Below are 17,535 nucleotides of genomic sequence, written 5' to 3'. Positions count from 1 at the left end.
GTCGTCTTAGGTGAATCTGTAAACAGCGCACATGTTTACTTAGTCAGCCACAGTTGCACTCAATTTCACCAATTTCCTGCTCACCCGGGCTCACACTCACTCAGTGTATTATCCAGCCGGGCTCACTCGTACTCAACCTCGCCAACATTCTACTGAGCCATTCTTCCTCAGAATAACAGGTCTGTCTGGGTCTTAGTTATCCTGAGTTAATCAAGCCATCAGTGAGCTTACCGAACTATGAACATCACAGCTGCCGCCCAACAGCGACCTTATAGTTAACAATTACATGCCAGAGTTACTTGACCGCTAAGGCAGACAGCAAAGCCTACTTACAGAGCGCTTTGTAAATTATCAGTAGAATGTAACAACAACGATAGACGGCACCATGAACATAGTTGAGTGTTCTATGGTAAGCAACCTTTATGCCATTTAAGTCAAGCAGGACAGTTAAAATATCGGGAACAGAAAATATTCACCCACATCTAAATTTTTTATCAGAAAATACGAGAAGTGAATTTATTGCCGAAATAACGCATCTTAAGAGAACTTCTCTCTGGGCTAGTTGGTTCATAACGCTATACTGCGGAGCGCCAATTCGGTACAGGACATAGAAGAGCACACACAGCACAGGACCTGTGCTCTTTGTGGTCTTCTATGCCCTGTGCCGAATTTGCGCTCTGCTCTTTAACGCATTTTATATAACTTGGCAGCACGATTATACAAAAGAAAAGCACGAGCTACGCGCGGCTGTAGTCTCAACACTACGACTCCCGGAACCTACTGCTGTCACTTCCGGCCAACCGAGACGAGGTTTCTCACAATCTTCATGACGAGGTCCTTGTACACACCCTTGTGATAGAGAACGACCTGGCCACTGGGGATATGGCCATCGGGCTCGGGAAAGTAGCCGGATTCAGTGTAGACTTCAGGCTCCGGAATCGAAGGAAATTCCTGTTGAACATCGCCGCTTGGCGTGCTTGCGAGACCGTCGCTGGCGGAATAAGCTGATACGTGCGGCAGGCTCGTGGTTGGTGCTTGGAAGAACAAAGCTTGAACGGGCATTCTTGTAGCTGAGTCGGTGTCGAGGTTATGGCGACGACGAACTGAGGACAGTGCAAGAAAGTTCAAATTAAGTTTCAGTGGTTTTTTGCATTGCAATGGGCTTTACAGCTGAATTGAAGTACGTCAGCTTTTACAGCAGATGGCGGGATGGACTTTCCGTGCTCCTTAGGTTTAAAACGCAATCCTTAACGGTTGCATGTTTCTATGCAGGCTACGCTGCATAAGTCTGCTGATGATGTCTCACATATTTCAAGAAAAGGAAACAAATTTCAGATCGCGCAAAAATGATTCACAAGAACTCAAATCTATTCAGTTCATGTTATTCTATTCAAGCCCAACAGAATACATAGCGTACAATGCATGGGCCTGCCCTAATTTTTTTAATACTTACACTTACACTTACAGTTATTTTTCTTCTATAGCGATGCCATAAATAACATCCTACGTCATTGTTTCAAAAAGAAAACTCCTGCCTATGTGAGTTTTTTTTTATTTAGCGTCATTTCATTGGCTAGCACGACGGTTTCCGGATGTACGATTGAAATTTCAAAGGACCTCAACCTCCCTTCCCCAAACGCAGGCTACTATCCTCAGGACGGCTCATATGCAGAAGAAATAAGTGTAAAGAGAAATGCCACCAATGTTACGACTCCGAATTTTGAATTCTTGGCTTATGTACCGAAGCGCAGTGCTCTACTGGACACGCCACAGGTGCATGTCGCATCAGGCGGAATAGAGCACCTCTAAGAATGTCCTGCATTCAAACACTGCGTGTTTTCCACGACGCTGATGGTTTTCACAAGAGTTCCTTTCGCTCATGGCAGCATGTTGATACTCTTGGCACCGACATAGGTCGATTTCTGTTGTAACCTTTTAACACGAAAGTGTTTTATGCCGGGGTCCACCAAGACTTCACTGACGTATTTCCGTCACGGATATGACGTTCATAAAATGTACACGAACATAAAACAAAGAAAGAAACCAGACGAAAAAGTTCCACAAACATGGAAAATTTGGGAATCGAACCCACGACCTCTCGGTCCGCGACGATAGATCGTCGAGCGTTTAACCCATTGCGCCACAAACACATTTGCAGAGAGCTACACAGACGCGCCTTATATATTTAACACTCCATGTACCTGCGCTCTTGCTCGGGGCGGTGCCGCCACCTACGAGCAGAAAAGAGAAGTACTGCATTATGACACTAACGCGCACCGACAGTGAACGCTTCGGTGGTCCCAGCACTACGACGCCCCGATGTCAGCATTCGAAGGGACGCTGGCATCAAGAAGCACTACCAACGCCACCTAGGTGACGTTCGCCCTACTCAGCACAGCGGAGCGTGGCCTCCGCAATTAGCCCTGAAAATGTTTCTGAAGTTGATCGCGGAGGCTGCAATTGCGACGCGCTATACGCGCTAATTTGACTCGGTGACGATTCAGTTACGTGCTCTGTCTTTGGCGTTGTATTAGTGTGTCAGTTACGTGCTTCGTCTTTCGCGTTGTGCTAGCGTGTGCAGCGTAGTGCAGCCTTCATAGGCACCAACGGTGTTTCTCCACTGTCTACTGATACGAGTGTGATGGCACCGACTACGAGAACTGCAGCATTAAGCGCCGTCGAAAGACACCGACGTCGGCGAGCTAACGTCGCGCAAGTGAGTTTGGTGCAGCGATGGACACGCCAGGGGGGAGCGGGAGGCCTTCGCGCGTTCACGGTTTAAGCTGAGAACTCTGCCTCTCGCTTTCCAGAAGTTGACCGCATCGCGACCCAACTGGCTGCCATACACACACCGAACCAAGACCGAAATGATCGTACCTTCGCCGAAGTGACCCGCCAGCGGGACGCCGCTCGACAACACGACGCAGGATGCCCAGCACACCCACAGGATGGTCCACGACCCGCAAATCATGCACCCTTCGCTGCAGCGGACCGCGAGTTCACCAAACGATTCAGTGACAACCCGTTCGGTTTTGCCTGCACGGTTTGCGAACGCCTGTGGTTCACGTGTGATTTGCGCGATGCTCCGGCGCGTGCAATGCAGTGTCTCCGGACAATGTATCCCGGTCGCGAGTCTTTCCAAGACTTCCGCTTATGTGCCAACTGTTTCACTTTCGTGTTCTATACCGATTCCTATATCAGAGGGATCAATCACATTTTTTTTGTGGATTTGATGTTGCGTAATCTTATTCCTGTTTGTGTGTTGTGCCATCTTAAAATCCACACTTACCCTACCATGATCTTTCTTTACTACTACCTAATAAAAAATAAACCTTACCGCAGGGCACCATTTGATAACGAAGTCTGAAGCCAGCGTACTCTGGTCGATGTGTTCCATTTGCCACGAAAGTTATGATCATTGCCCCAGTGTCCTCTGCAAAAAAAAAAAAAGAGGGAGAGAGACATGGAAAACGCAGATCATAACCTTATTGATCTTGGTTGTTTTTGAACACTATGCGGAGTCCTTATTTTCATTATAATTTTTGGTTTTCAAGAGGTATGGCTATTTTTGTTAGCATATGAGGAACGTGCTTGAAATTGGTTGTTCCTGCCGTCATATAGTGTCCGCAAATACAGGTAATGGTACAAACGTTCATTTGTTACAGAAAGTAGTGTCCGAGCAGCACAGCCTATTATCCTTTTAGGAAGAGGAGGAGGAGGATGTTGTAGGTTGAATATGGATCTGGCCTTGCGAGATGTGCAGGCAAATTACGCTAACAATGCTAACATTCAATGAGCACGCTTTCTTTCGGCATATCTACGAGTTCAAAATGCTGGGAGAGATAAACCTCGAAGCGCCGTCATAACAATCCCTAGCACTTCTTTCTCCTTCTGGACGGTTTCAAAGATAGGAGAACTGCGAAATCTCTTCAAGTTGGTCTCGACCGCATACATGTGCTCCCACATTCCCGTATAAGGGCCAAGTGTTTGATAAAATGGGTTAGGCCTGTTATTTTCCTTTAACCTTTGCTTATATAAAAAAGCTAAGTACTTATCACTTTTTCCACTTTCCACCCATTCCGTAGTAAACCAACTTGACCACGCAGGAGAAAACCAGGGGTGAAACCCGACGTTTCTTTGGAGAAAGAGGAATGGGGGGTATGCCACCCAGTTACGTAGGTTCGTGCGTGCGTTTTAATGTGTGCGCATATATACACACATGCAAAAGGGGAAGGTGTCGTAGAGGGCCCGTCAGAGAGCGGAGAGGCATGGCCTCCCAGCTGCAACATGTGATTAGCCAGCAGCTAGCCAAGGGTCCTCTCTAGGGCTCCATTGGCTGGCTCCTCAGGACCTTCATGAAGTTCCTTGTCTCTGTGTCGGGGAGGATTTGGCCACCCTGCCCTAGCTACACCAATGAACGAAACCAAAAGAGATAATTCTGCTGTTATTCGATGTCAGAGCTTGTCTGTCAAGGTGTGTCGTTACAAGACAGACGTTCAGGCGAGAGTTGTGGCTTATAATGGTAAGATATCGTTGAACAGAGTATGTCGCTGGAGCCAACGTTTCGAAAAATGGACTTGTCGTCGTAAACGCAGAATCTTCTCCAATGTAGCTGTCCTGCAAGAACAAGCCCACCTGTCGAAACATCGGCTGCAGGTACATTCCTCGTTCAACAACTACTCATCACATCAAGGTGTTCCTCTGCATGTTACCGTTTCGCTATTAAAGAGAGCAGCGGTAACTTCGACGATAAAATTTACCCATCTCCAAGGAGTCTGGGAAGTCGTCTCCACAGAAGGGCTGGACGCCGAGCATCAGGAAGTCTGCCTGCAGCGGTGACCGGAAGCGAAACTCTTCGCAGCGATTGGTCACTGACCTTCCCGGGTCCAGGACATTCCCTGGAGCAGGATCGGCGTACACACCGAACGGACCATCTTTGGCTAAGCGGAGTGAGCATGTGCCAGCAGCCAATCGGAAGCAAATTGAGTAGCGGCTGAAGTTGGGGTAGCCCCTCTCGATGCGCCCTATTCCACTTCCGGCCGAAGGGCTGTCACTTCCGTAGTTGAAGCTCGACACGACACCCGTGGGATCTTCATGGTACTGCAGACAACCGGAGGGGGCTGTGAAAAAAAGAATATATTGTTCTTTATTCTCTTTGATTAAGTACCTTATGTGTCAGATGATTTCGCTTACAAACAAATGTTGCGCGACGCGATGCTACACTACGGCATCCACTGTGGGCAACGTTTACCCCTCCCACCATAGTCATGTGCACAGGGAGGCAGGGGTGTCGCCAAATCTACCCCGTAGCTTTACTCAGCGGGACGTGTTCCGCAATTTCCTGAAGTGCAGGTGTATGCCCATGCAGCGTTTTGACTATAGGGGGGCCAAGGACCCCTGATATTGTATTCCTAGAGAGTTTTCTTCGCACCTTTAACCCCACAAAGCTGGTGACCAAAGGCCAGCCGTTTTGAGAAGGGCGTCACAGCTTCATTATGGATCTTGCATTCATTAGGAAGCATGTTTTCGTTCAAAGTCGACCCCTAATTGTTGTAGAAGGGGGGTAAGGAGAGGGGCAGGTGGTGGCGGACGCTGCAGTGAAACTTCGCCCACCCCCCTATTGGAGAACCCTGCCCACGCTTATGCAGATAACTCATACAGCTACCGAAAATATGAAAAGATGAGCTCTGATACCTCCTTTCCTGCTTTGATCTTTGACGTCACACTCTCAGATTTGCTGTAGGTAGAATTTAAATCGGCATTTTACGGAAAAACGTACCTTGGGGCATGGATCTGCATTTATTTAGCCAGAAATGCCAGCGCTTCAGCTATTGTTGAAGGTGGTAGGCTAAGGCGCCCACTTGAGATGCGCTGTGCCATGCTTGTAGATAATTTAAATTGAAGCCTCGTCTACATAAAATGTATAATGAACCTGGCTCTCCTTAAGTGCAGGGTAGCATACTGGACAAAGTGCACTTAAACACCATGCACTCCCTTTATTGTATCTGTTTCTGACTACTATAGCTGCTCGTTGCGTGTATTACATTTAGTGAATATCAGGGTTGCAGAACTGAACACAATTTATTGCCGAGGAAAATGGTCTTCCGGATTCTTCCCGTTATAAAACGCTTTATGAATGATAGTGTGGAGCATGTCCCATCAGTTCTATGCAGTAGATGAGTATAGAGAGAGTATGAAAAGGGACGCAATGTGAAATATTGCGATTTTCATGCTTACCTAATCTCTGGCTACCGCACGGCAGCTGGATAACTCTAATCTTCCAGTTCCGGTGCGTCGCATTGGGAGCCAGAAAAATGGAGAGTCTGACGGGACCACTGGGTTGACTCACGCTGACGTAGACTGCAATGGGGATATGAAGCCAGTCAAATCAGACACGAGGACGCAACTTTTTACCAGACACAGATACTACAGTGATGTGTGTCGATATCACGTGTGTCTCATGGATTCCCTCTTGGTCTAAGCTACTCATTGTTCGTTTAAAACTGATAATACTCAACCTCATGATTAAAACATGGTTAGGTTTCTCAATGTGGGGGCCATTTTCATGACACACACACACACACACACACACACACACACACACACACACACACACACACACACACACACACACACACACACACACACACACACACACACACACACACACACACACACACACACACACACACACACACACACACACACACACACACACACACACACACACACACACACACACACACACACACACACACAAGCGTACTTGTTTTTTTCTAGACCAATCTGCGCTGAGAACGGCAGCTTGAAAACGTAGTTTCATGTTGCATTGATTGAAATCCAGTTAAATACGGCAAAACGATCGCGTGGTTGCTTTCATGGCATAACACTAACACAGTAAAAATATTGAAATCAATCACCGTGTTGTCCGTTGTTTACTCCACATATTAAGGGGACCACGCTGTTTTCATCCTGACCGCTGACGTGGAAGGCATCGTGGCTGCACACTCCAGACACGTGGGACACATCAGGACCAATGATGTCGAAGCGCTCCATGTTTAATCTGAGCTGACACACTGTCGGGTCCACCTGAGGATAATGGAATACGAATGCTGATAGGGGACGTTACTTTAACGATATAAGTCGTTTGAGAGAGAGACAGAGAAACCACATTAATAAAACAAGGGCGCTTGGCAACCATGCGTGAAGCCCCACGTCAAGAGCCTCACTGGCTATTGCGGCTCGCCGGGCCTGGTCAAGGGTAGACAGTCGGCTTCCCAAGTCCAGTTCGGAGAGTCGCGCCTCTCATGACCAATGGATGATACCATCGGTTGACACTTAATATTACTTTACGCGTATGGAGAAACCTGACAGCAACAAAACAAATCTAGGGCCTTTACCACGTAATGTGCTAGCAGAGATATGCGCATCCCAATTGTGCTGTAACGTATCGTTGAGTCACTACCGAAGTGTGTTTTCTGCCTAACGCGTTTGTACTCAAAAAGGAGTACACAAAGAGTCAGGAATGATTTAACGAGCGCTAAATTGCCATAAAAAAACGCCAAGGCCGGCAAAGAGCAAAATTATCGATCATATTTAAAGTTATACGAGATTACCTGTTTTTTACATGCTTAGAACTGTTTGTGCCAGTAGATATTGGCAGACAGATACAATCGTTTTAGGCTTCGTATTAAAAGCGTCGACGACAAATCAGACTGACGTGTCGGAGTACCTAAGGTAATCACGGTGATATTAGGTATATGGCAAGCCAGAAAGTAATTGATCTCAAAACTAAATCTTCTTCAGCAGAGATTATTTTATTTATTTTTATTTATTCAATACTGCGGACAGGGCGGGGCCAAGCAGGGTGGTCAATGCAAGTACAAAATGAGCAGCAATGACGGAACAACAATAAAGGATGAAGAACGTTATTTTGCAGCCTGACCACTTGCTTTAGTAGGGCAGTTCCATTCACTAATGGCTGTCGGGGAATAAGCCAACTTAGGTCAACGCGAGCAAAGTATAGGGATAGGACGTTTTGTTCATGGTGTCGGGTGGACTTGATAGTTGGGGGTGTCACGTACGGATACGGTTCTAGAGTTTGTTTGTTATTCAAAAGTTGAGAAACTTCTAATTTACATTTTTGCCTTCGTGTCTGTAATAGGAGACGAAGGCAATATAGTCTTAGATAGACGTTTGGGGCTCTACATGCACTACGCGATGCTCAGAGCACTGGAGCGGGGCACCCACTTAAACAAACACACCGGCGATGCACGCGCAGTATTCATTTTTCGTAAATCTAGCAGCATGTCCTACATACCTTGTAGACCGTGACAGAGCAGAGAAGGCCGTTTGGACCCGGAGTCAGCGAACCGCCCACGGAGCTTGGATCCACGAAGTAGCTGTTGTTTCGCGTTATGACCTCACCGCAAGACCGTGACACTGCATAGGGCGACAATAAAAACGTGGTAGTATTTAGGTTCGGGTATTTGTGTTCGAGTAATCACATGAGAAGTCTGCGGGGCACAATCGTAATGACCCAACGCCAGCAACGTTAGGTGGTGTCGGAATAAACTCAAAGAGCGCAGGAAAAAAGCGGATCATTCTGAAGCTTGTAGAACTGCTGCTGCAAAACTGTGTCAGTGTGACCAATTGATGTTGCTCACGCATTAGCGGGCAGTACGACAAAAATAAACATTATAGGCTTTCCAAGGTTTATGCTGTACTTCTACCTTATCATCCCCAACCTCTCCTACGTGGATCTGCGGATCCCAACGCAAAACTTGCCACTGAACTCTCACTTCGAAATGCCACGACGTCGACGCTTAAGTATAATAACCGGGAGAGACTCAAAGATGTCACCACTCCTCGTATCTTTATGAACATCGCCCTCAGCCGATCCCAGGAAATATTCATTAACAAAGTACTTGCAAACACAGCCACTATCCTTCACAAAATTCATAAATGGGAGACTTGCTGCATAAAGTAAAAAGTTGGGCGAGGGGTGTTGATTCATGATAAACAGAGGTGCGCGATAATACGGCACACAAAGAAGAAGAGGGCACGGGAAGAGACCCGTGTTCTCTTCTTTGTGTGCCGTATTATCGCGTCCCTCTGTTTTTCACGAAGACTCTTGCTGACCGGAAGAGGGGCATTGACAGCTCTGTCCCCTGCACATCCACCTTGTTTGCTACTTTTCATGCGTGGCCAACATGGAGCACCTTATTTTATACTGCCCTGCTCTACACCGTCATCGAATGAACGATGCTATTTTTCGACATCCCGATTTTGAAGCGTTCAAAACGACATACGCGAGCACCCTTATGGACAGGGCTGCCAGGTCTGGCTACTTTGCGCCAATTTGGCCACCTTTTAGGCCGGTGGCGGTAGAGAAAAAGCCTTGGCTACATCTTGGCTGCTTTGTCGTTCCCTATATTTTAACCAAAATATCAATATTTGGTGATGTTGCAGCCGCTGCCGTTCGAGTATGCGGTGTGAAAACATGGTGAACAAGGCGTGTTTCCGGCTTCCGAAATATAACTTGGAACTTACAATTCACAAGCCAAGGCTTTTGAATACGTGGCGGGGACGCCGGCAAAAATGTTGCATGGGACCTGAATTTGCTGACAACCTATATCGCGGATCACGACCTTTAACTGTAATTGAATGTAGGTAGGAACATCAAAAGCGCTCCGCGTCCATGGTGCTCTGCACTCACTGACATTAGAAATCACATATTCCAAGAACTGCTTGGGCCATTTTTTTAAATGTTAGGTGCGGCCTGTGGCTCAGAAATATGAAATGCTCGCTCTTCGGCATAACACAAAAAATGATTGCGAAAATGACTACAATTTATGCTTCGAACCCCTCAACTGTGACTTTGAGCCCATTTCGACCTACTCATTTTCAGTGTTTCGACATCGCTGTCACTTCTAGTCTATCTAAAAAGTCACGCAATACACGTTAAGGGTCATTTTTGACAACACGACAAACGTCGTCATCTTGCACAAAACGACCACTAAAGTCAACAATTTATGCTTCAATTTCAGCGATTCTGATAATAAGAGGTTCATGCTATGCTAAATTACATTTTTGCCAAAAAGGCTTCTGCATTTATTCATTTGAATGAAAACAGCACCGTCGTTTCCACGCACGCGTAACTGCTTTTGACTACTTTAGCTGCGCATGGCGAAAGTTGGCTACATTTTGGCTAGTTTTTCCCATTTTTGGCTATTTTCTCTCTTTTTGACCTGGCGGCGCTGCTCATGGCTTGTCACAATAGCCCACTTCGGATTTAGTAGTGGCTTGGCGCACGTGATTTAGTGTGCGCGAACCACTCCACCCCCTCCCCTAATCTCATCATCAGTGGCCTTCGGTCCTCCCTTTTCCTAATAAAATAATTTATCTATTTCTACAGCGTGATTGGCATAATCGATGAACGCAACTCCTTGGTTGGGTTGTTACTTGAAGGGACGAATTTGTATCAGAGAAGAGAGAAGAAATAGTACAGAAAGCAGGGAGGTTAACGAGTTTAGGAAAACTGGTTTGCTACCCTACACATGGGAACAGGGTGGGGGAGATTTAAAGATGGAGAGGAAAGAGAGAGAGAGAAAGATAGCACATGACACAACCTACACAGAGTCAGTCACAGTATGTCACTCTTGCGTGGTACGCGACATTGCTGTCACAGCCGCTTGTCCAAGTCCGTTTCTCCTAAAAAAACTCCAGCAGTGCCTTCGATCCTTCACTGTAAATTAGTACCTTGGCAGCAAACGCCGTAGCCTTGGGCACAGCGTCCGTTCGTGGCACCACCGTGTAAGTTGCACTCGGAACTCGTCAGGCACACACCGCTGAAGCCGTTTCTTGATATGCAAGGCTCGTTGGCGAACTCAACCCAGTTGAAGAAACCCCCTGCGAGTGGTAGCAGGGGCTGCAACTTGCACGTGGAGCTATGATTCATAATGATCTGGAAGGGTGGCCGTTAATTCATATTGGTACTGCAGATAAAGCAAAATGGGAAGATTTATATCGCGTGCGTTTCCGGACACAAGGTAATCACCATTGCAAATATTTCTTCTTTTAACACGAAAGTGTTTTATGCCGGGGTCCACCAAGTACATCCGTCACGGACATGACGTTGATAAAATGGACGCCAACGGGTGAGAAAGAAAAAAACCAAGAAAAAGATTTCCCACTGGGAATCGAACCCACGCCGCTGCGGCCGCGACGGCAAGCGCCCGACGCCCGAGCGACTAAGCTAACTCGGGAGATGCTAGACACGGCGCGAACGCGCGTTATATCTTTCACACATTCTCTTTCGCGGCGGGCGGAGCGGGGCGGTGCCGCCGTCTGTGAGATGTGAAAAGAAGTAATGCTTCACGATCGACACTTACTCGCGCTTACTCCGAGATTGCATGCGATATCGGAGGTCATGGTTAAAGCGTCTCGATACCAGAGAGGTGGACTAGCCGCGCTGGCGTCGCCGAGGCACCCTTGACGCAGTTACGTCCTTTGCCTTTGGCTTCGTGCTAGCGTGCGTCGGCTCATCGGAGTAGTGCAACTTCCACGTGCACCAACGGGATTTCTCCGCCGCCGACTGCTTCAATTGCGAGAACACCGACTAACAAAACTGCTGCAATATGCGTTGCAGAAAGGACGCGATTTCGACGGGCGAATGTCGTGCCTTGGTGGAGCGAGAGCAGCGCCTGCGAGACAGAGTCCAGCGGGACGCACGCGTTTGCGGCTCAGGCTACGAACCTCTACCTCCCGTGTTGCTGAAGCGCAGTGTGTGTTATCTATGCATGAGCACAGGAGTCGGCTACCCATTACTAGAAAGCGCACACCGGTCCGTTTCTCTCCTTAATTGACGACGCTTTGAAGTGCATACCGGGTACCAATGTTGATTATGAGCTTTTGGATATCATCCTTACGCGGGATTCACGATTCGCTGTGTCCAAATATATGCTCACGCCGTCAGCTACCACAACGGTTTAATCATGATCATGGGCGTTAGTCGTCGCGATAGAGACATGCTGTCAACATGGGTGCATCCACGTCAAACGGTGCTATAACTGCCAAACACGAATAGACATTGTACAAGCTCTCATATGTCACTACACAATGAGCACTACTTCTGTGAAGACACGTTTCACTTTCGTGTTATACCGATTCCTATGACGGAGGGATCAGCCATGTTTTTTATGAAGAAAAGGTGACGAAATGCGCCATTTCAATTCTTGCCTGGCGTGTCTTCCCCATCGCAAGAATTTTTGTCATACTTCGAATGAGAAGCCTTGGTATCGGTGTCTACTCTACTACAGTTTGTGCAAATCGGTATTAAACAATTTCGGCTATTGTTTGTGCAATGTATAGTTGCAACTAACCGCAGAGTAATCATACTGACCTTTCATATTGTCAGTAATTCTACGGAAGGGAGTGGTACCTGAAGACGGCAGTTGTGTGCTAATTTGCTATCCTTACAAGTACAAAATCATCTTTTGTTTTCATCATGGCACCTAATGATTAGTTTTATATCAGTTTTTTATTCTTCCCTTCTCTGTGTGCCTCCAATCCACGTATACGTAATCTCTGTTGACTCCTCCTGGGCTACGTTTTTAAGAACAAAATTTGGAAAAAAGAACAAATTTTGAAAAAAGAACGAGATTTCGTTGGAAGGGGTAAAAAAGGGGGATTAATTTGGCTAAGGCCGCAAGTCCAGATCCCCACTGGCTTCCGCGCTCGCCTAACGTGACTCAGAACTGCTAGGTGCTCCTCTGGGCCCGAGATGGCGAGTTGTGCCTCCCACTGCTTTAGACTAGCCCCAATAATGTTACCTAAGAATGTTTTAAATTATCGGGCTTTCTGTCTGAACCCCATGAGACGTGATATAGTGCAGGCAAACCGCCGCACCATGGACAAGCGTCGCGGTACAACGTTAGATATATTTTGCTTAGCCTAGGTAGATTCGGAACGTCTCCAGTGTGTACCTAGCAGAGATCTGTAGCGTCGTCCTCATTATTGGATTTAAGAGGTATGCTATGAAGCTTTTGTCATATGCTTCAATGGATGGCGAGAAGGTCTTTAGGGGCCAGCGAGATGATATTGACACACAGTTCAGGGATACGAGCCCCTGAAACCAGTGGCAGCATGCGTGCAGTCTTTTATAATTTAAGATTATGATCGAATTTTAAATGCGAAGCATTTCTTAGCGAACCTCTGGCACTTTGAGCGTTTCTATCTACGTATCTATCTATCTATCTATCTATCTAGCCGCCTACGTCTGGGTGATCTCATGATCGCCTCCTTATCTTGGTGTAGACCAAAATTTGCATGGGAGGGTAAGAAGATTTGACGAATATGACTGCCGGGTCATGACATGAATAACCTTAAAATCCTGTCGTGTACGTCGTCAAACCCTTTCCACTAGACACGTGGGGCACATACCCGTTTACCACGGGCCGCGGTGTACGGGTATGCGCCACAGGTGATTGACAGTTTATATCTACCCAGGAACGGCGAGAACAGACATTGGTAACTTAAATACTAGAGCGTTAAGGAAAACCAACATCGGCAGTGTTGACTAACGAATGGAAAGAATGAAAATTGGGATCCCAGTAGGAATCGAACCCAAGCATTCTGCGTGGCAATCAGGTATTCTACCACTGAGCCACGCCAGGTCTATAAACTGGTTTGGAAAAACAGGCTACGCAGGCGTAATATTGGTGCAACGGGAATTCCGGTTGTGGTGCTGGTTATCTAATTTTAGAAGAAAGCAATAAACACTACATGATACTCCTACGATGTGTAGTCCTACGATACAGGCGTCATATCAGATTAACGTCTGTAGTTCCAGCGTTGGTTCCGCTTTTATAGTAGTCTAATAAACATTATGTTTGTATTTCTATGATTCAGCAAGCTATATTGAAGCATTGCTCGACGCAGGAGGGATACATTAACGAAAGTAACGTATGATATTCACGTCACCGCACCGTAAAGTGCACTTAGTCCGCCAGAACGACGCAGTGTTTTCTTCATTTCTTACGACGCTGGGCGATGACCTCATGCTGACCGAGGATGATGCCAGATTGATTGACAGCCGCTTTGTAGACTAGGCTACGTAGGCCACATACGCCCAGGTAGTCTACGAATACGACAAACACCATCCACTGATGTTGGTCTACGTAGCATTATCCAAGCCTAGCAGCCTCGACGGCCTATACCTCACCAACGCGAAGGGTGGCTTCAGGTCCCGACCTGTCGCCGGCTCTGTCGACAGACAATTTGTCGATGAAATGACCGAGGCATCCACGAATTCCAACAGCTCTACTATACCACATACTTCACTACACATGGGCCCCTCGTCACCACGATCACGACCGGATCCTATAACAAGTCATGAACAGCTGCTGGTGCTCGCTGATCACGGTGATGATGCCCTTTTCAAGAACTGCCAAGAACTTCTTGCACACATGCACACGGGACGTGAAACGTGCGTGCGTTCTCGGGACACGTATAAGCACTACATATCAGCTTACCGCTTTTGGTGTTGATAATACCAGAAATATGTTGCCATTGGCAGCGTTACCCAACCGTAAACTGGTTATATAACACATATGCAGCTTTTCAATATATATATATATATATATATATATATATATATATATATATATATATATATATATATATATATATATATATATATATATATATATATATGTGTGTGTGTGTTTGTGTGTGTGTGTGTGTGTGTGTTTGTGTGTGTGTGTGCGCATAAAATTTATACAAATTGTTAGCGTCATTTTGTAACGTGTCGTAGCAGAAATAGTTACGCCGCAGTCACCTACCCTCCACATGCTTCGCATAACATCGACTCCCACGGTACGTGGGATCTGCCGAATTTTTTAGTCCTTAAAACATCATGGGTCTTTATGAAGTGCCGTATTAGAAACCTAATATTTTTCCATTTTTCAATGACCAGAAAACACATTGAAGGAACTGTATAGGAAAGGAAAGAAACGACCATATCTAGTGATTTTTTGTCTCCTATCTTACAAGGGGCAAAGAAAAAAGCATACTTGGAAATCAGATGGTTGATAACACAGGTCACAAGTGATAACGTTGTCGCTTCGCTCATTTTACGTTTATGATATTGTTTCGTTGTGATGAAGTTATGGTGGCGAAATATTTTTACTCCGAATGATGCGGTATGATGTTCTTACCGTTTTTTTTTTTTGACAAAGGAGAGTGTCTGAGTATATGAGTATAGGTTAGCTGCCGTAGCCGCTACCAGATTTTCAACAAGGTGAATTCCTCAATCTATAATATTTATTTATTTCTTTAGAATACTGCCAGTCGCTAGTCAGACCATAGTAGGTGGGCACTAGGTGCGTACGAATACAAAGAACGGTCATCACGTTAACGATCAATCAAGACGAAAAAATTTAGTAACGTCAACTTTGCACTTTACGCATAGGCAATTTGCACTACATATACATACACCAAATACAAGTACACGTTAAATGACAATTTAAACAGTCTACGCTGCATACATGACTACACAGACAAGGTACAAGTACGTGCTGGTTTGCATGATCGAATAATAGCACTGGCAATTTTCACATGGTAGGATGTTTTTCCAATTTTTTATTCAAACTCAGTCAATTACTGAGCGTTAATGGTGAGAGGCGCTCACATATTCCATGCACGGATGACAACCGCAGAAAGTAAATATTTAAACACACCACTGTTACATTTGTACCATATATTTATACTCTATCCATGCTCCATCCATGCAGATAGTACCATTTGCTGTCATGTCCTCATGTCTGATAGGGTAGTACTGCATTTGGTTTAGGGCGCGTTTTGGATGGGCATGTTACACGGGCAGATAACTCTGTCGCAGAGACAACGCCCTACATAATGGTGACCGCTAATGTCCTGCACTAGACAGAACAAATCGATACAATCGAAAGTAGCGTCGTGACCGGCCACCCTAGGTGGACTCTAACAGTGACGACTCAAACTGAGGTTTAAACCATAGAGACTCGCCACTCGAACGCAACGCGTATGCCTACATTTCTTGGTGATACGAGCGCTACTGCGCAGTTCGCCACGCAGAGGTTGTTGGTAAGGTACGTGTGGAACACGGAAATGAGCTCGCCTCACTGGGTTTGTGTGTATACCGCTGGCTTTAAAGACGCTTTACGATATCAGGTGAAATAGTAATCTAAAATGGTCTTTTTTTTGCCGCCTATTATCGACCCTTATCACAGTATCTAAGTCAATTAAGCCTCGAAATATTTGAAAAATGCTGGTAATTAGACTAAAAAACAAATTGACTCACATCTTGGTGAACGATGCGAAGCCAAATTTGAGCCATCAGTATTCTTCTGGGCGTATGCGCAGCACCGCATATTCAACATTAGGAGGAAAAACAACGGTGCATAAAACCGCCTGAAATATGAAAGAATACTTATAAAATATATAACGCAGAACCATGTTTTTTCGGTATGAGTGATAATCTTAAGCATGCACTAACTGCGTTTTAAGGAAACAGTTCCTGAAGCAGGCCCGTAGCCAGGGGGGGGGGAGGTGCCCTAGGGCCCCCCCTCCCCAGAAATTTTGGTGAAGTAGGTGTTTTTACCAAAAATAAATAATGAAAATAGGTGTTTTATTAAATAGTGAAGGTTTTCAGCAAGTGCCCTCCCCCCCGAAAAAAATTCCTGGCTACAGGCCTGTCCCGAAGCGCGCCATTTGATCACATCATTTCTAACACATATTAACCCGATGGCTCTGGTTGAAGAATCATGTAATGTTATGAAAGCAAAGTGACCACAAGAAAATTAGGTTGTACGTAGACATGAAAGGTCATACTGACGACAGGTAGGTAGTTCATGAAGCCGAAAACCGTCTTCACGAAAAATTGCGACAAAGGTGCGCGGTGGTACGAGCTTTCTCAACGTCCGGCATCATTAAAAAGGAAGACTTCAGTCGTCCCATTGCCAATAACTTTCGTGACACAAAAAATATTACCGCTACCTTGCACTCGCCGACAAATGTAGGTTAAAGGCGTATATAAATTAGTCTCAGGGGCGAAACCGCCGCCGCGAGAACAACATAAAAGAAATTGTATACTCACCGGGACATGAATGCGTCGATTAGCTGAACAAGGTTCAGCGATGTCGTGCAGATCCCCTAGACAGAGACGTAATCGTCCTTTGTGCTGCCTTGCGTAGCTGTGCTCTGCATGTGTTCTCGCTTTATGGTGGACCATCAAAGCAGCAAACATCGATGGTGAAAAGAAAACTTGAAAATCTGCCTGGGACCGCTTCGCTTCCGGTTTCTATAAAGCGGAGTGTTTCTCCTAATGGGTGGATATTAAGTGGCCTGACTATGGAGCCAGTGGCTTACCACCGTTTACCGGGCCACATAGACCAAGTAGTGAAGCATATCAAATTGTTTATTTAGAGAAAGAGCATGAGCAAAAATCTAGACATGGGCAGCGAAAAAAAAGAGAGCGCATATTGGTGTCCGTCG

The 17,535-nt window shown here is 46.0% G+C and overlaps 1 protein-coding gene across 1 annotated transcript; it reads right to left on the bottom strand.

The window, feature by feature from the left end:
• Nucleotides 1–413: 413 nt before the first annotated feature.
• On the bottom strand, nt 414–10,960 carry LOC119401856 (uncharacterized). The gene is made up of 7 exons (XM_037668851.2): nt 10,762–10,960; nt 8,321–8,442; nt 6,921–7,089; nt 6,238–6,360; nt 4,761–5,120; nt 3,338–3,433; nt 414–1,103 (listed from the first exon to the last, which is right to left on the bottom strand). Exons 1-7 carry the CDS (start codon nt 10,958–10,960, stop codon nt 787–789), a joined length of 1,386 nt encoding a protein of 461 aa, XP_037524779.2. The 3' UTR covers nt 414–786.
• Between the last annotated feature and the right edge of the window lie 6,575 nt (nt 10,961–17,535).

Source organism: Rhipicephalus sanguineus, chromosome 8, assembly GCF_013339695.2.
Source record: "Rhipicephalus sanguineus isolate Rsan-2018 chromosome 8, BIME_Rsan_1.4, whole genome shotgun sequence".
Classification (NCBI taxonomy): Eukaryota; Metazoa; Arthropoda; class Arachnida; order Ixodida; family Ixodidae; genus Rhipicephalus; species Rhipicephalus sanguineus.
The sequence above is the reverse complement of the archived record's forward strand: the minus strand, read 5'-3'. Positions and strand labels throughout refer to the sequence as shown.

Coding starts and splice junctions, on each gene's coding strand:
- LOC119401856 (XM_037668851.2), bottom strand. CDS start 10,960: ATGAATCATAGCTCCACGTGCAAGTTGCAGCCCCTGCTACCACTCGCA. Junction 7,090..8,320: donor GCTCTGTCACGGTCTACAAG/GTATGTAGGACA, acceptor CATTATCCTCAG/GTGGACCCGACAGTGTGTCA. Junction 5,121..6,237: donor GTGCGGTAGCCAGAGATTAG/GTAAGCATGAAA, acceptor TTTTTTTCACAG/CCCCCTCCGGTTGTCTGCAG.